Genomic DNA, 24,418 nt, shown 5'->3' with positions numbered 1-24,418 from the left:
GACTACTGAGGTTATTTGTGACATCATGCCAAAATTGTCAAAGTTTTTACGTTGGCAAGATGAAGTGTAAGCTTCATGAAAGAATGTATGAACATTAGAATGACATATAAAAGTAAAAAAAAAATAGTAATGCTTTATTTAAGCATATTAAGGATAACCCTGGGCATACATTCTAGTTTTCGGTCTTGGAAAGGGTTGAGAAAAATGAGCGAGGGAGTCCATGGCCAGTTGTTTTGGAATTGTGGGAGGTGTAGTGGCAATTGTTTGAATGCATATAACTGGCCAGGGCTCAGTGGTTATTTCACTATAATGTCACTGTTAAAATTAAATCTTTCAGAAGATAGGTCCGTCATTCAGTATAATTTTTAACGTTTTCTTTCAATAATAATTCTCATTTAGTGCCGATTTTTACATAATGAAAAAAGATTTTTTATTGTTTCTTTCATTACTTTTTTATTAGGAATTAAACATAGCTCCTTTACTTTGATTTTTGACTTAATAGATTTTTAGTTTTTATAATATATTTAGGAATGACTGCGGTGGTGGTGCTGTGGTAGCGTTGTCGCCTCACAGTTAGACGTTGCCCGTTCGATTCTCAGTTAGAGCATCTTCTGTGTGGCGATATGCGTAAATGGGCATTCCTTCGTTGAATGTTGTGCGTTAGGCCCGGCAAGCCAGCACATAAAAATCTACTGCCAATCATTAGCGGACCGGAGTTTCGCAGTGGCGACCCCTAACTGGGAAAAGCCGAAAGACACAAACAATAATATATTTAGGAATGTTTTTTAATGACTGTATAAAATAATGCTGGAATTTTTTTTTAAATATTAATTGGTTTAATCATCTGACTAAATTAGGTATTTAAGCACTTATTCAAAGAGTATGGCGGTATCTGATGAAGTTTTACAATTGTGTAGGACAAGACGTGCTTTATGTATTAAATGGCATTTAGTGGCAGAACTACTCAGTGGCCTGACATTTTCTTTGTAGTTTTGGTTTGTCTGTGTTTCGTTGCTGCAATTCTTGGAGTTTGTTTGAATTTCTTAATATAAATAAAAACTACATGCAGCAGTATATTTCAACAGATGAATATCACCATTCTAATAAATGGTGGCAAGAAAAAGCCAAAATGTGTTATTAAATTATAATCTATTTTTAAAAGTTAACCCCCATAATTGGGCGGTACATAACATTATTTGTGGCTTTATTTGCTCCCTCATACTTCATTTAACAATGGATATGAGACCACACTGCCATACGTTCTGCCAAGATTTTGCTGTAGTAAAATCAGTGGTTAAATGAGCAGCTTTTACATGGTAATTCCTTGGTAGGTAGGGGAGAGTTTATTGTGGATGTATTTGTGCAAGGACAGTGATTTGTGCAATTTTTCTTGGACACATGAAGTTTATTAACATGTGTTTATATCCTTTTAGTCTTAGTGGATATCCGCCATTTACGGAACAGAACAGGAACATGTCCTTAAAAGATCAGATTACAAGAGGCCAGTATACGCTGATCCCTTCCATATGGAGAAACATCTCAGAGGAAGGTACTATCTCATCAAAGGAGAGGTGAAACTTGCAAAATGCTACTTGTTTCTTAATCACCCTACTATTGAGTCTTGCTGAATAATTCATTGTTTAGTTCTTTGAGGAAATATGTGTGTGAATATAACATTTTGTATGAAACATGCATGTAACCTGACATGCACTCTGTACTGATTTGTGTGCATGTGTTTTTATAATAAATGTATGTGCAGGACTAGCCTTAGGTGAACTGGTACCCTTGGCAGAGAGATCTGCAGCAGCACCCTCCGCCATATGCACATCACCTGGTACCACCCACCCCCATATCCTGGCCTATCCACACCATCAAGATTACTTTTTCCCCCTTTTCTCAGTATTTTTTTTTTCTCTTTAGGTTTTTACTTGGATTCATCCAACACTGTCTAAATAGGCAAGACTGCACTCTGTTAACTATGGAGAAAGCAAATGCATTAAGTTAGGGGTATAGAAGCTGCTACACCCCCAAAAGCATGTTTTTTGTAGTCGCTCTGAGATGTAGTTGAAAGCTTTTTTAAACAACTTATTCATCCAGTAATAGCATGAACCTTATTCCTGATTAAGGAAAGAAATTCAGTGTTGGTCTTCAGTAGTGCTTTTTTCTTCATCCTTTCAACACGCCCTAACTGACCAGGAATGCACTGTAATAACGGTGGTGAAAATAACTGAATTAAGTTTGTGATCTGGAGACTGCTATACTCCCAGAAACTGTGGAGGCTCTAGATCCTGATGCTGGAGATGCATTTTACACTTTTCCAACCTTCTGATTAAATGATAGCCTGAACAAAGAATCATAATTAAGGAAAGAACTTCAGTGTTGTTTTTGAATGTTGCTTTTTCTTGCATTCTTTCAACAGGTCCTAAGTGACTAAAAGTACAACTTGGAGGAAATAGCTACATTAAAGAGGGTATCTGGGGGTGACTGGGTGTCCAGTGATAGCCTGAACAAAAATCATGAGGAAAGAAAGGCTTTTTTAAGAAATGTTATATCCAAGGCTTAATGGTCAAAAGGGACAAAATGGAAAACTGAGAAGACAGCTGTTAGCAAGGATACATAAAATTATGTCTGAGAATATTATCTGCTTCTCCCCCTCCTAAAAAAAAACACTAATAGGAGATTACACAGAAGGCAACTAAGACTGAGATGAAAGTGATAGCAGCAATGGCCACAGACGTACATATTTCAGTTTGTTGCTGTCATCTATATATACAGCATGCCTCCTCACCCCTACCTCAAATGACAGTCCCAGTCCGTGTACCTCTCTGTCAGACTGAGATGAAACTGAGAAAAAAACAACTAGAGCATAACATATTTCAATCTGTTGCTGTCATACTTATAAACAACATGACCATTTACACTCGCACAAAAGCCACATGCATAAGCTTCTGATGTTTGATTGTCAGGAAAGTGGAAAGAATGATTGTTTCCAAGCTGTTACTCCTAATCACCACAGTGCTGCTATGCAAGCTATAAAGACATTCCATGTACAGCTCTGAAGTTTGTGAGGAAAGTTAAAAATGACCACACTCTTCCCCAGCCTAAAACAAGCAATAGTGACCCGTGTACACCTCCTAAGGTTTGATAAGAAAATTAAAGAAATAAGGGCATTGTCCCCATTCCTATCAAACTGCATTGACAGCCTGTACAAACCTCTGCAAAATGCTGGTTTTAGACTAGGTAGAGATCAGGACAGAGACCACTATTAAGCCTGTGTCAAAATTCACTTGTACAGCCTTGGAGTATGGGGGGACCACTCCACCCCCAGATCATCTGAAGGCTACTTCCCACCTGGCCAAAACATCCCTCCACTAGAAAACCTCCTCAGCTAGTCTACCCACCATCTCCCCCAAGAAACTATAATTTTAGGTAATTTCAATATTGACTGGCAATCCTGTTCTGGCAACCATCCAACCCATCATCTAAACCTTCATGGCTTCACCCAACTAGTCCACCAGGCCCAACCAGGATAATAAAAAAACTCCAACAAACACTACCCCCTGGATTGTACTAGTATTATTAAGCCCCTATATATATATATATATATATATATATATAAAACCCACTCACATTCATCTCATCTCTCAAAGTAACTGACATCCGATACCGGCAACCATCCAAACCCATCATCTAAACTTTCATGGCTTCACCCAACTAAGGTCCAGTAGCCAAGCAGGATAATAAAAAACTCAAACAGCACAACTACTGGATTGGATATTGGATTTAGGTTAAGAGCTATATATATATATAATATATATATATATATATAAAACCACTCCACACATTCATCTCATCTCATCTCTGCTTGTGACATCCTCAGAGTACTAGTCTTGTTGATTTTTTTAATACTACCTTCCTGAGCATCCTTAATTACCACACCCCCATAAGACTTTCCAGAACCTAAGCACAACCCTCCCCATGGCTCCAGAAAACCACTAAGTCAGAAATGAAAAACGGGGATAAAGCCTGGGAGCACCGGCGCAAAACCAAAACCCCCTCAACTAGACAGAAATTCCTAGAACTACACAATAGAGTCAAAAACCTAATAAAACAGGACAAATTCCAATCCTACCAGTCTGCCCTAGACTCCTCCCAACACAACCGCAAACAATTCTATTCCTCCATAAACTCCATCTTCCACCCAGGTAAAGTCAGTACCCCTCCTCCTAACATCCCTCACTCCTCTGAAAATATTGTTACCTCATTCAACACACACACACACTTCACACAAATCATGCTATCACTAGCTAGACAACACAACCCCCCTCCCCTCCAACCCACACCTTCAACTAGTAATCTCCCCACTGTCTTCGCTTTTTCTCCTGTTCCTACCTCCAACATAAAAAAACTCTTAACTAAACAAACTTAAGCCCACCAAATTAGCAGCAGACAACCTCCCATGTGAATACCTACAAATCGCAGCTGATGCTCTAGCCTACCCAGTATCCATCTTGATTAACCGATCTCTGTCAAAAAGTTACGTTCCCACACTATGGAAAGCATCCCATATAATTCCCCTCCACAAAGGCGGCCCCTCCACAGAGCTAACCAGTTATCGCCCCATAGCTATTCTTTCTCCACTCTCCAAAATACTAGAGAGATGCATTCACTCTCGGGTCTCAGATTACCGCCTTACTAACAACCTCCTTTCCAATACTCAGTATGGTTTTTGACCAAACCATAGCACCACCACTGCCTTACTGTCTTTTACTAACACTATCCTTCAGCATAAAAATAATGGCCATCTCTCCTCTGCTACTTTCCTAGACCTATCTAAAGCATTTGACATGGTCCCACACAAACAACTCATCTCTGTCCTTAGTAACCTATCCTTCTCTCAGTCGGTCACCAACTGGTTTTAGAGTTACCTGTCTGACCTCCAACAATCCGTTGTATGGCAGAATGACACATCTCCCCAACTACCTGTCTCTATAGGGGTTCCCCAAGGATCCATCCTTGGACCCCTACTCTTCTCTATTTTCACCAATAATCTAGCCTCTGCCACCAAACATGGCACACTCATACAATACGCAGATGACTCGACCATCATCTGCTCAGCCCAGTCCCTACCCAAACTGCAAAAAGTCACACAGGAAGCCTTTTCCTCTATTGATACTTGGCTATCCGATTCCCAGTTAATACTCAACCCAAACAAAACTAAACTCATCTTCCAACCCACCAAACATACTCAAAACAACTCTTACTTTAACATCACAGCAAAATACAACACCACTATACACCCAACAGAACACACCAAATTGCTAGGAGTGAAAATAGACAATAAACTAAAATTTGATATTCACATATCCATGACCATAAAAATGTCCACAAAAAACTAGGAGCGTTCTACAGAAATAAGCAACTTCTCAGCAAAGCAGCAAAGATTTCAGTAGCAAATTCCCACCTTATCTCCACCCTACTTTATGCCTCTCCAATATATACCAACCTAAGGCAATGCTATCTAAACAAGCTCCAGACCTGCTACAACAAAATTGCCAAATTCACCACATGGGCATCCTAACATAGTCACCACTCTCACTTGCTGAACTCCCTCACCTCCTGTAATGGTATCAACTCGCCCACAAACTAGTAAACCATCCACTAAAAGTCCCATCCCTCCAGAATCTACTCCAACCCTATCGCACACACACACACACACACACATATATATATATATATATATATATATATATATATATATATATATACACACACACACACACACACACACACACACACACACACACACACACACACACACATATATAATACACAAACACATATATACGCATATACAAATCATGTGATTAAAAACATGCTTCTGTGTTTTGTATTTACACTGTTGTTGTGCCATCCCAAATATCACTGCATTTTGTATTGTTACTAAAACTTGAGAAAATACTCTCGGCCCTCCATATTTACTTGTAAAGCCTAACAGTTTGTCAGGAGTTGGGTCTGTCTTTCATAGCTTTGTAGGCCCAAGAAAGTAGGCATGAATACTGCTCTTCGCTCTGAACCTTTTCAGGCTGCTTGAACCTCCCCTATCCCACAGTGCATTGTGTTGCTTTACTTCTTGATCTTCCTTATGGTCCCAGGCAGCTTAGTACATTTTGGCAAATTTTTTTCCAGATCATTAATGACTTTTTTGCTTAATTCAGTACGTCTGTATTGCATACAGCTTTGTCACATGTTCCTGTCACATTTTTTCTGCTTCTTATTTTTGTGCCTTGGTGCACCATTGCACTTGGCATTAAAAAATAAAACTTGCTGCTGGATTTAGATTTTTAGTCTGAGCTCTGTAAGTGGTTTTTGATTGTGGATTTAAGCTTAAGTGTTCTTTGGGCATTCCTTGACTTGGAGAAAAAATATATGGCAAGGTCCCTAGTAAGTTGATTTGGGCAGTACTGTTAGCAGCTCAAAGATCAGGAAGAAGCATTGGTAAAATTAGTGCAGGCTATGTAAAAGGACCCAATGACATAAGTATGACTCTGGGCTCAGAGAGGTTTCCCGCGTGAGTTAGTGTTTGCATCAAGGTTCAGCTTAGTGCCCACAATTGTTCATACTGGTGATGGACTATGTATCAAAGAGGTTGGAAGGCACATGCCAACAAAGCTGCTATATGCAGACGATGCATTTGTGCAGGCAGACTTGGAACAAGAACTTCAGCAAATGATAGAGGACTGAAATGCAAAACTAAAGACATGTGGGATGAAACTGAGTGCAAACAGAGTAGCTTATCTTAACGTCAAATGGAGGCAGTCAGAAGATGAGACGGAGAGAGAAAAATTGCGGAACTGATTATTAACTTCCAAGTATTTGGGAGGTATGGTTGAGGAGAAGGGAAATTTGAATAGGTAGAAGAAAGCTAGAATCAGAGGTGCTGATGAGTGTGTCAGGGTGGTATGACAAAAATGCCAAAAATTCTAAAAGGTAAGGTGTACAAAACAATGATGCAATCAGTGCTTCTGCATGGTACAGAAACTTTGGCAGTGAAAGCAGAACAGCTGAGGAATCCTGATGTGATTGAGGTCAGGTGCTGAGATGGGTAGTATGATGCACACTGCGGACAGATGAAGAAATGAGTACTTCAGATCAAAAGCCAGAGTAACTCCAGCTGCAACGAAGGTCAAGGAGAACAAATTGCGGTGATTTGGTTATGTGCAGGACAGCAGAAGACAATCTTGTAAACAATATTTAGAAGAGACTGGAAGAAGGCAAGAGGAGATGCCATCATTCATCCAAGAGATGGATGGGTTACATGATAGAAGGTCTGCGACAGTCAGGTATTACTCTCTAAGGTAAGAGACTGTGAATTGAGAGGTGCTGACATTTGATGCGACTTCCCCACCCCCATGTAAAAATTGAAAAAAAATGAGGTTAACAATGATGTAAAACTAAGTGGTCCCACTAAGGTAACATTTGCTTGTTTGTAGTCATTTTTACTGTTGGATCTTGCTCATCATTCCAGAAGCAAGCTGGCTATTATAGTTGCTTATTTATTTTGGGAGTGCCTACTCTAACAAGACATGAAACATGGAATTCACAACTGTCCATGTCAGGAAAAACTTCCACCACAGGATTGGCACACCATGTACTTGATCTGTATCTGCTTGTAATCTGACAGGTGTAATTTAAGGATTTTTTCTCCATAACACTATCACATGGTATGAAGAGGCTTTAGCTGTACCTTGTGAAGGAGTCTTTAAAACCTCTTAATTTACTGATTCTCATTTGAATTTGGATGCATCTGTATCTGCTTGTAATCCGGCAGGTGTAATTTAAGGAATTTTTCTCCATAGCACTAACACATGGTATGAAGAGGCTTTAGCTGTACCTTGTAAAGGGGTCTTTAAAACCTCTTAATTTACTGATTCTCATTTGAATTTGGATTCAGGATGTACTTCACTTTTAAGAAAACTGCTCACAAGAGGCCACATTTTTCTGTGCACAGTTTGAAGTACACTGCGTCAGCATTAATCTTACTGCAAAGAAAGTTCATGTAATTGTTGAAGGACCAACTTTTCAACTGCAGTAAGTCTTTGAAAAGTTGTCTTCTAAAATTACTGTTGCAGTGTAACTGACTAGTTTTCTAATTGTTAAATTTGTGCTCATCAGGGAATCTGAATGATTGTAGAGAACGCAACAACACTGGCACCACCAAATGCAAGATATGCTCCCACTCCCTTGGTTGCTGACCTCAGGCTATTTTCTTATTGCTGCAAAAATTTGCTCGGCTGTGTTCCATCATTTTATTTATCAAGATAATAGACTTTCTTTGCCCACTATTCACTTGGATTTCATGGCAGCAGATTTTTATTTCTCATTGCTGCCTATTTTCTTGAAGCTGTTTCTACCCTGGCCAACATTCACAGATACTTTTTCTCCACTTTTTTCAGTTCTGAATTGGTCATTGTCTTTCTTTGCATCAACAGTCTCTGGTCAGTGACGGGTTACTTGATGTCAGCTTTGATGTCTGTTCTCTTAGGAATGACTGCTTCTGCTGTGATTGGGGTCCACAGTGGGTTCTGTTGATGTCCAGGCTTCAATGTCAATATTGTTGCCTGTTTTTTTTGGCACTGATGCAAGTGTATTAAGTCACCAGTATTGAGTCCATTGCTGTTTCTGTTCTAATTCTGCTTGATTTCAGTATTGTCACCTTGGCAACATGCTTTTTTTTGCTAGACATCCCCGTTCCAACCAGAATGCTTTGATTCTGGTCACATTGTCGTACTCATTTATTTTTACTGAGCATCTTTTTCTCAGCTTTATGCTCAGGTCTATGGGACTAGGTGCTTAAGCCAGTTTGTCAGGAAAATATGTATTAATGTGTGTATGCTTAATGCTAATTGGAAACCAAATAAGTTAACACGTTTTTCATTCTATTTTATATGCACTGTTTTATATATAGTTGAGTTTCATATGAGACTGAAAAGATGCTTTTTGAAACTGCAGTGCCCTTTCTGAAACTTGCAAGATGCCCTCTGACCTAGTAATTGCTAGCACAGCAATATTCGTGTTTATGCCTTTTGGAAATGTACTTGAGAAGCAGGTGGTTATCTGCTAAGTCAGGAGAGAATGAATGAACAATGCTATATCCTGTAAATGTAATGCTCTTAAACAATCAGCTCTGTTCGAAGTATGAGAACATGTGCAGCTGCAGAAGTTTAGAGATAGTGTAGACAAAGGATTGTTAGAGAAATGAACTGCTTGCTTTGTGCTTGGATTAGCCATAGTACCTTGAATGGTAACATTGCATGTATCTAACCAGTGGTAGCCAAGGCCACATCGTTTTCCTTAGGTAGTTTCTCACAAAAATTGATAAATCAGCAGAATTTTATGAAAGCAATTTATTAGTAAATGATGACGACAAAACTTGTGATTCACTACGTCAGCTTGGTAGGCAATGTCTCATTAGAAAGTGTATAAAAATGTAAGCATTTCCTGTTTCTAGTTAGACAAACTCTGTATTGGCACATTTTTGTCTCCTTCCTGCAAGATTAAAGCGCCTTAACCTGAACCTACCGTGTTTTGATCATTTTTAAAGTATATTTTTCCTTTGACAATTTGGTCCTTCGAGCCGGAAAGTACCTCTCACTCTAGGCCCAGGTCAGAATTGGGCCCAGTGGCATGTACCCGTACGGAGAAGCGGCCACATCGGCTCTTCTGTTTTGAAAGACCTCCGACTGAATTGTCGTTCGAAAGAGGCCAGCCACTGTTTCTGATCTGGGATTAGAGGACGAGTCAACGTTCCGGTGGATCAACTCACGGAGGGTCAGGTAAGGAGGAATTTACCTTTTTTCTGTTTTAGATCAGGGACTTGTTACAGTATTGTTTTGTCAGGGAGATTTGCATGTGCAGATCAGGGACAAAAAGATTGCTGTCTTGTCATAGATCAGGGAAACAGAATAGGTAGACAGTTATTCTAGATAAACTGTGAAAAGGTGTAAAATCATGGTACCACGTGATAAAAAGGGTTGCGTAACAATTTTTAACTTAGTTAAGGCAACATGGGAAATCAGTGCACGAAAAGTTCCCGAGACCCGCCCCTAACCGAAGACGCGAAATACATGCAATTACAGCATGCCAATAATGTTAAGTATTATACAAAATGGGTTGATAAATACAAATTTGATGGTAATTTAGATAAATCTTCACTTATACTTGTTAGACAACTTAAAACAGACGCGAAAGGTCAGCTAAAAAAGCAACGGCAATTAGGAGTCCCTCAGGCACACAGGTGGCTTGAGGAAGCAAATCGCAGGGAACAAAAGATTAAAAATTCAAAAGCAATGTTTTTAGATAAAGAAGATAACTTGGTAATAGCGACAGCCCCTCCTCCGCCCCCTCCGCATCCTTTACCGGAATATGAAGTGGGTGGACAAGCTGATCCACCTCCGCTATACCCAGCTGTTCCTGCAAAATCAAAACCGTTTGTCAGGGATCCTAGCTAGACCAGATCTCGAACACGCAACTTGAGAGGGGATATTGAATTATATGAAATAAATAGAAATTCACAAGCTATGAGTGAGGAAGAGATATGTCCACTCATAGAAGTACCAAATCCACAGGCAGGACAGGATCCGACTCTTCTAGTATATAGACCGTGGACACCGGAAGACATCCGGAAAGCCACAGAGGGAATTCCCCATCCAAAAGTTAATTTTAGAAAATTCTTAGAAGACTTACAGGTCATGAGGTTAAGTTACCATTTGAATGGAGAAGAAGTAGAAAAAGTAGTTAGACAAATTGTAGGTCCAGATTGGCACATGATCAGTGGCAACTGGAATCCCCGTGACGCAGAGCTTAGACCACTCCCACATAGTAATGCAGAACTGGACAACAGAGTGAAAGGTCTGACCGACCGAATCTCTGAGAAATGGAAGCCTAGGGCTGATTGGACTTGCATTAATCAATGCATACAACAAGAAGGTGAAACTGTTGATAGATGATATGCCAGATTATTAGAATGTTTTAATAACCATTGTGGAATGCAAGTACCTGAAGATCAAGCACATGATTCCCCATATGAGCAACAGCTAAAGAATGCATTCTTAAAAGGCAGTATTGCGCCCATTAGCAGCTTTATTACAAAGCACATGGTAGATCATCGTACAAGTAGACTGCAGTCATTACTTGAATATGCAAGACATGCCGAAAGGGATTTTAATAGCAAAAAGAAAAAGAAAACTCAAGTATTTGCAGTAGAAGACGGGTCAGAAGTCTTTGTAGTACAAACTGGGAAGAAGGGTAAGGGAAACAAACAATCTGATAAACGATCAGAAGACTTTGAAGAGAGAGAAAGAAAAGGGGTGAATGTTTCAAATGCGGGAGAAAGGGACATTTGGCAAGGGATTGCAGGCTAAATAAGAAGGTAACCACGGAAGATAAGGAGGGTGAGGAATGACTATATGATAGTCAAGAATCACTGGATGAAAATGAACAGGAAAAGACAAATGCAAATGTGGTAGCAAGGGTAGAGGATGTGACGGAAGGGATAGAGGATGTACATGAATTCATAGATGATGAAGAAAATGAAATTTTAGACTTAGCATTATTGAGCTTAGAGCTGTACTTGGCAGACACAAAACCGGAAGGTACGCTTCTGGTAGAGGGGAGGGAAGTCAAATTTCTGTGTGACTCATGGGCTTCACGGACCCTGATGCATCCTTCCAAACTACCAGAAAATTCAGAATCACAAGACTACATATTAGTGAAAGCAGCTAATGGACAGCCACTCTCCCACAACATAGCAATAACTGACCCTGTTTCAGGAATGACCCAGAAAAGCAAAATTGTTGTTTCTGCAAAATGCCCAGTGAATCTCTTTGACAGAGACTTAATGCAGATATTTGGCATAGCCGTAGTTCCAACTATGCAGGGTATGGAAGCACAGCGACAAATGGATACTTTTGTAGTGCGACCGGAGGGTGAAACATTTTATTGGTACAGCCAGGACTTAGTTACGACTGGTCCAGGGGCAGTAACCAAAGAACTGATGAACGTAGCCATCAGTAAATCCCCCTCCCTTGACACAGACAAACAGCATTTGTTGTATTGTACTCTATATTACTGTAACAGACCAGGACCTGATAAAGAATATGAGCAAGAATTGTTTAAAAACCATGCTAATAGGTTAGTATTACGAAATTTGTACTGGGACACAGAAGGAAACAGTGTAGTAAGCTGTTCATTGCCCCAGGAATTCTTAGCACTTTACAAATCTAATTGATTACCACATGTAAGCTTAACTAAAGATAGAAATTTGAAGTGGGCAGACCTAGGAGAAAAATTTACAAGGTGGGAAAAAGACAAGAGTTAGAACTCTCTGAACAAGGAATACAGAAGCAGAAATTGAATTGGATAACACAGACACACCCAGCTGAGCAGTCACAGGCAAGTGAGGATAGCTGAGTAGTACTCTTACTAGAGGAAGAGGAAAAAGCCTTACGAGACATACCAGAGACTCTCTGGTCAACAGGGAAATCAGATGCAGGACTTATTCGTACAGCAGGACCAGTTACTGTTATGCCAAAATCAGCATTTAGACCTCAAAAAAGACAGTATCCCTTAAGGAAGGATGCAGAAATAGGAATCAAACCTATAATAGCAGCTTTACTTAAGGAGTCTTAATAGAATCTCCTGATTCACCGTGTAACACACCCTTATTTCCTGTTAGGAAAGTAAACTGGGAATGGCGTATGGTCCAAGATTTACAAGCTGTAAATGACGCAGTTATACCCAGGGCACCAACGGTGCCAGATCCACACACTTTATTGAATGATTTGAAACTCAACAGAAGTATTTTTCTGTGGTAGATATTAGCAATGCATTTTTCTCAATACCGATACACCCAGATAGCCAACATTGGTTTGCATTTACATTTCAGGGGAAACGGTATACATATACGAGACTACCACAGGGATATTGTGAAAGTCCAACAATATTCGCACAAGAAATGGCAAGTAACCTGGCAGGATTTATCCCACCAAAAGGTAGTCAGATTTTACTTTATATAGACGACATTCTGCTGGCAGCGCCCACCCAGCAAGAATGCAGAGAGGATACCATAGCATTATTACAATTTTTAGCTACTCAAGGACACAAGGTAAACAAAAACAAACTGCAACTTTGGAAAAAAAACAGGTTAAATACCTGGGATATGTAATATCCAAAGAAGGCAGAATATTGGATGAAGACAGAAAAACAGCAATATTACAAGCACCCAGACCAACTACCAAGAAAGAAATGATGTCCTTCCTGGGAACTACTAACTTTTGTCGGAGTTGGATACCAAACTATGCTTTGTAGTCTGCTCCGCTGACTAATTTGATATTCAAAAAGCCGATGGCAGCACAGGATTTATTACAGTGGACACCAGAAGCAGAATCCGCTTTCTTCAAACTGAAACAACTGCTAGCTTCTTCCTTAGTTTTAGGATTACCAAACTATCATAAGCGATTTTTCCAAACTGTAGACTGTAAGCAAGGTTATATGACATCAGGGTTAACACAACAGCATGGGGACAAACAACGCCCCATAGCTTACTATTCATCACAGTTAGACCCAGTGGCGCGATCCTTGCCCCACTGTGTACAAGCAGTAGTCACAGCCGCAATGGCAGTGCAGGCTTCAGCCTCAGTAGTATTGTTCCACCCTCTCACATTGAGAGTGCCTCATGCAGTCGCGATTATTTTACTGCAAGAAAAAGTAGCATATTGCTAGACATCTTTCCTGTATGACTATACTGTTGAGCCAACCTCATATGACAATTGAACGATGCACAACTTTGAATCCGTCAACCTTGCTCCCAACCCCTGCAGATGGCAAACCACACTGCTGCCTGCAGGAGATTGAGCAAAAGACACTACCTAGAAAAGACCTTACAGATGTTCCCTTGGATGATGCCGAGGTGACATACTATGTGGACGGCTCGTGTAGAAGGGGTCCTACAGGACAGAATCTAGTGGGGTATGCAGTAGTTTCTGATACCGAGATTTTAGAAGCAAAGTCTTTACCACACAACTTATCTGCACAAGCAGCAGAACTGATTGCCTTGACAAGGGCATGTACCTTAGCAAAAGGTAAGAAAGTAAACATTTTTACTGACAGTCAGTATGCTTTTTCTACTGTACATGTTTTTGCGCAGCAGTGGAAAAATAGAGGAATGATAACATCTACTGGTAAACCAATTAACCATACGCAATTTATTTTAGATCTGTTAGACTCTATTCAGTTACCTCAGAAAGTAGCTATTTGCAAATGCGTAGCTCATACCAAGCAACAGGATAGAATTTCAAAAGGTAATGCGAGGGCTGATACAGCTGCAAAACAAGCAAGCTTCAGCTTCAGAAGTTTTTCTTTTGAGTGAAGAATTACAACCATCTGAGATTTTAGATTTAGAAATGTTAAAAACAATGCAGACACTTACTACAAATGTAGAAAAACAAAAGTGGATAAAACGAGGAGCAATCCTTGAGAAGGGACTGTACATCTCCAAAGAAAAGAAACCAATCTTACCATCTAACTTGTTTAGATATACAGCTTTGTTGAGCCATGGGCAGAGCCATGTCTCAACAGGGGGGATGGTACAGTTAGTGAATCGAGTGTTTATGACGTATGGATTTACTAATTACACAAAAAATTTTTGTGCAGTATGCCATGTTTGTAACAAGCATCATGCACAAGGGGCATTGAAACCTAAGCAAGGGAGTTTCCCTATACCACCGTATCCGTTTCATACTATTTGGATGGATTTTATAGAACTGAACAAATGCGAAAATAAGAAGTACTGCCTTGTCATTATAGATATGTTTTCCAAATGGGTGGAAGCTTTTCCAGCTAAAAATCCAGATGCAGCTACTGTTGCAAAAGTCCTTGTTAAAGAAATTATTCCTAGATTTGGCATACCAGAAAAGATTTATAGTGACAATGGCGCACACTTTGTAAATCAAACTATACAACAACTTAGTGGCTATTTCGGGATATTGTTGAAAAAACATTGTGCATACCACCCCCAATCTGCAGGATTAGTAGAGAGGCATAATGGGGTGTTGAAGAATAAACTTAGAAAATTGGTTAGTGAGACACAAAAGAACTGGGTGCACTGTTTACCTCTGGCACTGTTGAGCATGAGAACTGTTCCAAATGCAAAAGGGTTGACTCCTTTAGAAGTTCTGTTTGGGAGGGCATATTATACACCTCAATGGAAACCTCTCATGTCTGCAGAGCAGGAGGCTGACAGTTCACTTGCAGGGTATATGAGGCGATTTTTGAATAACAAACTTTTGCAGTTAAATTCTGTTTCAGATAAAGAGCAAACAAAACCATCGGAAGCAGCAGTAGCCCCAGGCACCTGGGTCTGGGTGAAGATAGTGAAGAGAAAAAACTGGAGTTCTCCGAAATGGGAAGGGCCGTACCAGGTACTACTGTCGACACCCACTGCAGTCAAGATCGCGGAGCGAGCATCCTGGATTCATTTGACACACTGTAAACTGGTTAAGAACTTTGAACTGGACAAAAACCTTGTTACTGTTGTACAATGAGAACAAAATGACCAGGTATAGAGCAAATAGAGACACTGTACAACCTCAGAAAACTTGCATGATTATTCTGGTAGCCATACTGATAACATTGTTCTTTTTGTTGTGGCCTTTCCTTTTTCCTGCCACAAAAGTTGAACTGATCAAACGTGAACAACTGAACATAGACTGGCACCCAAACTTTAACACTTATCAGGCAATTACACATGTGTATGCTGAGACTTTTAATGTTTCGAACTGCTGGATCTGCACAGCCATACCAACAGCATACGGGGGGTTATTAATGACTGCTATCCCCCTAGGGGTCAATGAGACCTGGGAAAATCTGGTTTATGACACAGTATCTATTAAAGCATATGATAAGGTAGCACTGTATTTGCCTGTGACACAAAAGGGAATTGTATGTTTTTATAAGAATGACACAACTCAAGTGGGCTGGAGCAAGTGTAATGTGACTGTACATTATAAATGTTATACTAAAACAAACAAAATGGGTGGAACTTGTAGTTCAAATTATGACTCATTTCTTGAGTCCATGCATAAGACTATTGACCAAGTGCAACGTAATCCTGTACTTTTTAAACAGTTATCTGTAATAGATAGGAAAATGTTTCATACAGGGCAGCCATTTCGTAACAAAGTAACTACTAAGGTAGAGGATTGTTATGTTGTGTGTGGTAAAAAGGCATATAAATGGTTACCTGAGAATTGGTCCGGCAGTTGTTTTTTGGGGTACCTGGTCCCGGCCATATGACACACTGCAGTCTTGCCTCAGGGAAATATTCGAAATACCCGAGATGTGGCCAAGAAAGCTGTTAAAAAGCCTGAAAATCCAGTGGGACAGATCAAGGCAGGCTGGAAAGACCATCATACTGTGGGTACCAAACTGACGCACATGGACTTGAGTGATGCTGTCATATCGTGGGCAGGCATATTACCTGCATATGGCGCAGTTAAATCGATTTGGGAGCTGCGAAAACTGTCTAAACTTCTCGAAGTAATGAGTAATGCAACTTTCTCTGCTCTTGAACTGATAACTGATGAACTGAATGCTATGAGAACAGTCGTGCTCCAGAACCGAATGGCTCTTAACTTCACCCTAGTGGCGAGGGGTGGTACGTGCGCTTTAATCAAAGAAGAGTGCTGTGCGTATATACCAGATCATCAGCACGAAATAAATGACCACCTTGAGGTGATACAGCAAGTGTCAGCCATGACCAAGGCAGGCCCAAACCCTCTGACGGACTTTTTCCAGAATTTGTTTGGGGGGTGGGGTTCCATCCTAATGAACATCTTGATTGCCATTTGTGTGGGTTTGCTCCTGATAGGAGCTTGTATTTGTTGTGGTATCCCCTGCATGAAAAAATTAATCAAAGAATTTATAGATATATCAGTTTCTGAGACTGTGTACCAAAGTACTGAATTTGAAGAACTGTTAGAATGTGAACCACTTTCATAAAGTTTTAAACTGAATGACTTTCTTAACTGCAAATCCTGAATGGAAGAGGTTAGGAAAAGAAGCAAACTGTTTATTCTTTTTGAAAATAGAATTAAAAAGTATTAACAGGGGGGGAAATGTCAGGAAAATATGTATTAATGTGTGTATGCTTAATGCTAATTAGAAACCAAATAAGTTAACACGTTTTTCATTCTATTTTATATGCACTGTTTTATATATAGTTGAGTTTCATATGAGACTGAAAAGATGCTTTTTGAAACTGCAGTGTGCTTTCTGAAACTTGCAAGATGCCCTCTGAATAGCACAGCAATATTCATGTTTATGCCTTTTGGAAATGTACTTGAGAAGCAGGTGGTATCTGGTAGGTCAGGAGAGAATGAATGAACAATGCTATATCCTGTAAATGTGATGATCTTAAACAATCCGCTCTGTTCGAAGTATGAGAACATGTGCAGCTGCAGAAGTTTAGAGATAGTGTAGACAAAGGATTGTTAGAGAAATGAACTGCTTGCTTTGTGCTTGAATTAGCCATAGTACCTTGAATGGTAACATTGCATGTATCTAACCCGTGGTAGCCAAGGCCACGTTGTTTTCCTTAGGAAGTTTCTCACAAAAATTTATAAATCAGCAGAATTTTATGAAAGCAATTGTTAGTAAATGTCCACAAAGCAACCCAAATACTGAAAGAACGAACACGGCAGCATATACTGAATAAAATCTTTCAAAATTTTAATATATACAACACGGTAAGCGCTTTCACAAAAAATGCTTCCTCAGACCTTAATAGTGCACAAACAGAGAAGGTATTATATACAAACAATAAATTCAAATAAACCAATGAACATTCAACATTAATCATTCAAATCAGATTAAAAGAGAAATAAAGAAACACGATAGTAAAAAAGATATACAAAAAACATACATGCATAACATTCTGAACATGTCCTGGATATAAAATACAAATATTTAAAACATATATTCATCTAAACAATCTCCTTTTTCTCAACAGAGGTTTTATAGAAACACGTTCATTGAGTCCATGACCCCTGTCACCTCTAAAAATTACCATCCAATTATTTTCCTTAAACTCGGTATTATTGCAAATATTACCCATCCGTATGCTAGGCAGAACTAAATCAATCACTCTAAAAAATAAAATGATGTGATTCCCCAAAAGTCATAACATGTTTGGAAAGGGCATTTGTAGTAATGCCCTTCCTAATACTATAAACATGTTCTCTAATTCGGTCACGGAGGCTACGATTGGTTTTGCCTACATAAAAAGACCTGCACAGTGTGCACCGAGCAAGATAGACCACATTGTTGGTCATGCAGTCAGCATTAACATTAAAAGAAAAACACCTATGTAAATCAGGATGTTCAGAGGTTAAAGAAGTGTCGATATATTCACAGAAGTTACATTTACGACAAGGTAAAGTAACGCCATCTTTACTAAAAATGTTTCCTTTCATGATCACTCTATCACCACAGAGTATCCGCTTCAAATTCTTCTTATTCCTAAACACAAACTTAGGATAGGGACCAACAATATTACCTAACTCAGGATCAACATGTAAAGTAGACCAGAACCGCTTGAAGATATCACAAAGCGCATTCTGGTCTGTAGTAAAAAACAAAGCAATGCGCACATAATCAGAGAAACTCTCATGAGAAGATGAGATGTAAACTGGTTCTATAGGTTGTGGTCCATAATTAGGGGCTGCTATACCCTTCCTCATGGAACTCAAACCAGACCAACTAGAAAGAACCTCATCCTGTGAATACCCTCTCAATATTAGCCTCTGTAATAACTCATTTATATCTGAGGAAAAACCTTGGGCTGTAGGGTTTAATCTGGACACTCTAATTCCTTGTCCACAAACTAAATTACGAAACACATAATTAGGGTGCATACTGCACCTGGCCAATAAACTATTCCGAGAACAATTCTTGCGGTAAACACCAGTATTAATCGCAGAGCATGATAACTTCTCTACAAACAATTCCAGGAATTCAATCCTTTCATTCGAAGAAACCATAGTAAATTTCAAACAATCCGATAAACCATTAATCTGAAAGTGGAAAGCTTCAAGATCAACCATATTACCATTCCAAAGAAAGAAGACGTCATCCACAAAACGACGATAAAAAACAACATTCTTACAAAAGAAACCTGTATTAAATAAAACATTCATCTCCCAGTGCGCTAGAAACATATTGGCAGAGCTATTGACACAAGAAGTGCCCATAGCTACGCTATGTTTCTGAATGAAAAATTCATCATGAAAAACAAAAACGTTGTTCTCCAAGATAAGTTCCAAAAGAAAGCAAATAAGCTCAATCTTAGCTAAATCATAATCACTATTAAGCCTCAAATATTCGTGTATATAGCGAAGCCCTAGCTCATTAGGTATCATGGTAAAAAGGGATTGAATATCTATTGTTACAAAAATCAGATCTTGTAAATTCCCAGTAGTTTTAATGCAATCATACAAATCTATTAGGAATTGTTTAGATCCTTGCAAAACTGTTTTATTTAATGCTATTACAGGTCTTAAGTGCTTCTCAGTAAAAATGGACAAGGGTTCCGTTATCCAACCAGCCCCTGAGACAATAGGTCTCATCGGGGGATTGGTGGGATGTTTATGTATTTTCGGAAGCCCTTGAATCGACGGTATCAAAGGGTCAGAAACAGAAAAGAATTTAAAGGTTTCATCTGAAACTAAACCCATATTGAAGATTTCCTGTATCGAATGTTTAATTATAATAATGTTTAAAACATCCAACCTTTCTAATTTCTGATAAAAACTAGTGTCACTCAGCATCTCTCTCATACTTCTAAGATAGTAACTGTTATCCATAATCACAACTGTACCACCCTTATCAGCTGGTCGAATACAGATATCATGATTATTCTTTAGCATCATCAAAGCTTGCCTCTCACAAATCGTGAGATTAAATTTCTTACCAGGTCTATACTTGCCCAGGTACTGATTGTAATATTCATATAAACTATCCTCGGTGAGCTTACAATAGGCTTCTACCAGAGGATGGTTTGGTGGAACAAAGGTGCTCAAGGGTTTAAAATCATGAACGTAATTAGATACATTTCCATCATTCATGGTAGTAAGAGGGTTCCCATAATAATGTCTTAACATTAAGTTCCTACAGAAAACTCTCAAATCCAAAATAGTTTGTTAACTTACTATTTTCAGAAGAAATAAAAGATAAACCTTTGCATAGCACACTCTGCTCTTCTATGCTCAAGCCATACGAAGAAATGTTAACAATTAACGAGTTTGCATCTTTCCCCACATTTTCTTCAATGACTGGGCCTGGGGCTGTTCCCCTGATAACTACCTCTTCTGACGACCCCGACTCATCGATCTGCTCAGTCTCCCAAATTGATCTGGTCGGACGGGCAGAGGAAAAGGGAGGTCGCCAGAAACATCAGCAGAAGTAGTACTAAGAGGTACACGAGAAACATCATTAATAACTTTAAGTCTAACCACTTTACCTTCAACACATTTACTATTGACAATAACTTTAGGGAATAAATTCTGTCCCATTTGCTCATGAGATGGAACAACAGACACAGGTATAGCTCCACTTCTAATGGCATCATTAAAATCCTTCTGCACATTACTAGGAATAACTGATGATACTTGAGTCACATGCATGCTAGACCCGCACGCATTAAGAGAGTCAATATTGTCAGTTGTTATAACCGCTGAACCATTACGTACATTAGGAACAGCACTAACAAAGTCACCAGTCTGTACAGAATCTGTCTTGTCAAGTCTCGGAACATCCGAACTAGGTGTATCATTGTTTATAGGCATAGCTATTGTTTTCTTAAATCTGGTACTAGCCGGAAAATCATCCGATCTAGACCACACAAAGACTTGACCGGTCTTAAAATCATTAAAATCTCTCAAAATTTTCACTTTCTTTTGCTGTAACAGTTTCCTTTCATAAACTGCCACACCATCTAACACACTTTCAAGCATAGAGTTCAAAAGATCATGAGGGAATGTTTTAAACAAAAGCTCTTGTTTAATCTTAAGTTGGTTTCTCAAACTGTCCTCTTCCGGAGAAAAGAACTTTTTAAGTAAGCGCATATAACTGGCGCTCAATTCTAAATTCATTCGCTGCCATTTAGAGAGTAAGTCCGGAAAATGGTTACCTTGTGTTGGCATATTGAGGACGCGCAGTCCTCGAGGAACAATATTATTCTCCAGGCAGAACTCAAAATGCTGTCTTTGTAACTGTAATTTCTTGAGCTTTAAAAAATCACGCTCAACGGCTTCTAACTGTTGTTGAAGTTCCTCACGCATTTGCGTCGCACCAATGACACCTTCCGTTGTACCTTCGGTAATACCCATGGTAAACAGCAACATCCGATCCTTCTCAAGGTAACTAGAGAACCGCTTGGACAAATTCAAATCACCTCTGCCAGTGCTGGCCGGATTGTAGTCCAACTCGATCGAAACGGGAATACCCTCTGCCATCTTTCTGTGTGCCTTGTCACAGTAAAAGTAAAAATAAACAACAAAAACGACAAAGAGGCACAGAATAAATGTTCGTTCAGTATAAATAAATAAAATGTCCACAAAGCAACCCAAATACTGAAAGAATGAACACTGCAGCATATACTGAATAAAAACTTTCAAAATGAACGTGTTTCTATAAAACCTCTGTTGAGAAAAAGGAGATTGTTTAGATGAATATATCTTTTAAATATTTGTATTTTATATCCAGGACATGTTCAGAATGTTATGCATGTATGTTTTTTATATATCTTTTTTAGCATCCTGTTTCTTTATTTCTCTTTTAATCTGACTTGAATGATTAATTAATGTTGAATGTTCATTGGTTTATTTGAATTTATTGATTGTATATAATACCTTCTCTGTTTGTGCACTATTAAGGTCTGAGGAAGCATTTTTTGTGAAAGCACTTACCGTGTTGTATATATTAAAATTTTTTAAGTTTTTATTCAGTATATGCTGCCGTGTTCGTTCTTTCAGTATTTGGGTTGCTTTGTGGACATTTTATTTATTTATACTGAACGAACGTTTATTCTGTGCTTCTTTGTCGTTTTTGTTGTTTAATTATTAGTAAATGATGATGACAAAACTTGTGATTCACTACGTCAGCTTGGTAGGCAATGTCTTATTAGAAAGTGTATAAAAATGTAAGCATTTCCTGTTTCTAGCTAGACAAACTCTGTATTAGCACGTTTTTGTCTCCTTGCTGCAAGATTAAAGTGCCTTAACCTGAACCTACTGTGTTTTGATACTTTTTAAAGTATATTTTTCCTTTGACACAGTTCCTTTGACTGTGTCTGCTTCTGGGAACAGGACATCTTCCTCCTCTGAGCCACTGCATCCCCTGTGTTTTAGAAGACCCCAGTGTAAGGGGAAGTGCAGTAACACCTGAGAGATTCATTTGCTGCAGATGTGGGAGACAGAGGACACTGATACATCAGAATTCTGTTTCCCTTAATGACCCCAAATTAGGCACAGTCCAGTACATGATGTGGCAGAAGAGATTTTATCAAAGGATCCTAACATTTCTCCTGCAGAAAATGCTGCAGAATGCCTTCAGGTCCTCCCAACAGACTTATTAGGGACCCTGCCTGTAGTCAATGTTAGCAGGTGGGGTACTAAGGCTGTTTGTGCCTCACCAAACATAGTGGCCCCCAATACCCAAAAAAGTGTACATGATGTTGTGTCCTCCTAATGACTGGAGGTTATGATTAGAGACTTTTAAACCAGCCACTTAGGTTTTGTTGGCAACTGCATTAAAGAAGGTTTCCACACCACAAAGCCCAGGTGTCTTAAATGTTTAGGGATGCTCATCTACATGTTCTCAGCCTCTACTTGGTTATATCAGCCATATATTTCTTGAGGAATGAATTTCTAATTTGATACGGTCTTCTTTTGCAAACCTTAGTGAGAATAAGTTTTAATGTAACTGAAGATTTGGCTAGAGTTGAGGTATTTTGCTTTACTCTTTGCCAACACACCTGGTTTGGATTGACCAGCTTTGCCAAGGATATTAAGATGACTTTTGTGAAAGTTTCATTTCTAGTTCATAAAATGTTTGGCCTAGAGGTAAAGAGGCATGCACAGATGGTTGAATAGGAGGGGAAACCCTTGACTGCAGTTAGTTAACTTTTTCACTCCTCAGAGGCCATTCTTTTCGGATCACAAAACCATCATCGGATGTAGTTTCTATGTGGGCAATTACAGCAACAAACCACTTACAGAAAGGGTTCCAACAATGAGGTTTCCTTCCAGGAAGGATGTGGCAGTTGTGCCTAGTGTTGACAGTCTTTGGGACATTGAGGCTGTCCTACAGGAAAGAATTCACAGCCCTGAGACCTTTCCAGACCCCCCCCCCCCCCGAGGCAGTCATGATGAAGTGCTCCAACTGTTCATTTAACATATTTGGAGGAGACCACCATGGACATGTGGGTAAAATCAGTAATATCCAGGGATTACAAGATTTCCTTCCTTTCATTGCCAGTGCACCTTTCCCGGGTATCCTGACTTGTCAAAGAAAAATATAAGTAGAGGTAAATCCATTAGGAAAAAAAGGGAGTTGCTCAGAGAACCCCACCAGACCCGAAAGGGTATTTAATTTTACTCCATGTTCTTGCAAGGTCATCATGCCAATTTTGGCTTACATTCCTTCATTTCCTAGAACATCTTTCATATGGTCTTGGTGCACACACACACTTGGCTTGTAGGAGGAGATTGGATATGCTGTTTGGACTTCCTGCATATAATAATCCACTAGTGATACATGAAGTATCTGGATTGGAGTCAGAGCCAGTCACTGCCAGTTCTGGCATCTGGTCTAATCTCAGCTTTCAGGTTTTTCACCAAATTATATGTCCATACTGGTGATGCATTTGCATCTGAAGAGAGCTAGAATCTTCCCATACATGATGGGCAGCTTGCTTTTTGCTGCTATTTCTTTAAACCAACTTGTGTCAGTGAGGGAATCTTTTATTGGACTTTTCCAGTCCCTAGGGTAAGTTGGAATGTACCCCTATCCCAGCTGCATCCCACAATGTGCCTGATATTTATAGGGTATAGCATGGGCACACTGTCCTGCAGAGTGATGCTTTCCACGGGCAGGGCTGAGACATCACAAACTAAGGTACCTATTCTAAATTCTTCTACAGTATTTACGTACCTTTATTTTAGGTATCTGGGTCAAACTGCAGATGTAATTTTTATGATCTCACCCCCAGATGTATGACATTTATTCAGGGGGCCCATTGGGTCCAGTAGCCACAGAGTGAGACTTAGATGGAGTATGAGATCAACATATCTCAGCTGTGCAT

At 39.3% G+C, this 24,418-nt stretch overlaps 1 protein-coding gene across 1 annotated transcript in view; it reads left to right on the top strand.

Moving 5' to 3' along the window:
- CHEK2 (checkpoint kinase 2) overlaps nucleotides 1-24,418 on the top strand; it is a 1,207,489-nt gene that overhangs the window by 961,575 nt on the left and 221,496 nt on the right. The window contains exon 12 of the mRNA XM_044068390.1: nucleotides 1,434-1,549. Within this exon, the coding sequence (XP_043924325.1) occupies nucleotides 1,434-1,549 (116 nt within the window). The remainder of the gene's footprint in view (nucleotides 1-1,433; nucleotides 1,550-24,418) is intronic.

Source organism: Protopterus annectens, chromosome 4.part0 (assembly GCF_019279795.1).
Source record: "Protopterus annectens isolate FY-2018-M chromosome 4.part0, PAN1.0, whole genome shotgun sequence".
Lineage (NCBI taxonomy): Eukaryota > Metazoa > Chordata > Ceratodontiformes > Protopteridae > Protopterus > Protopterus annectens.
This window is presented reverse-complemented; position numbering and strand designations above follow the sequence as displayed.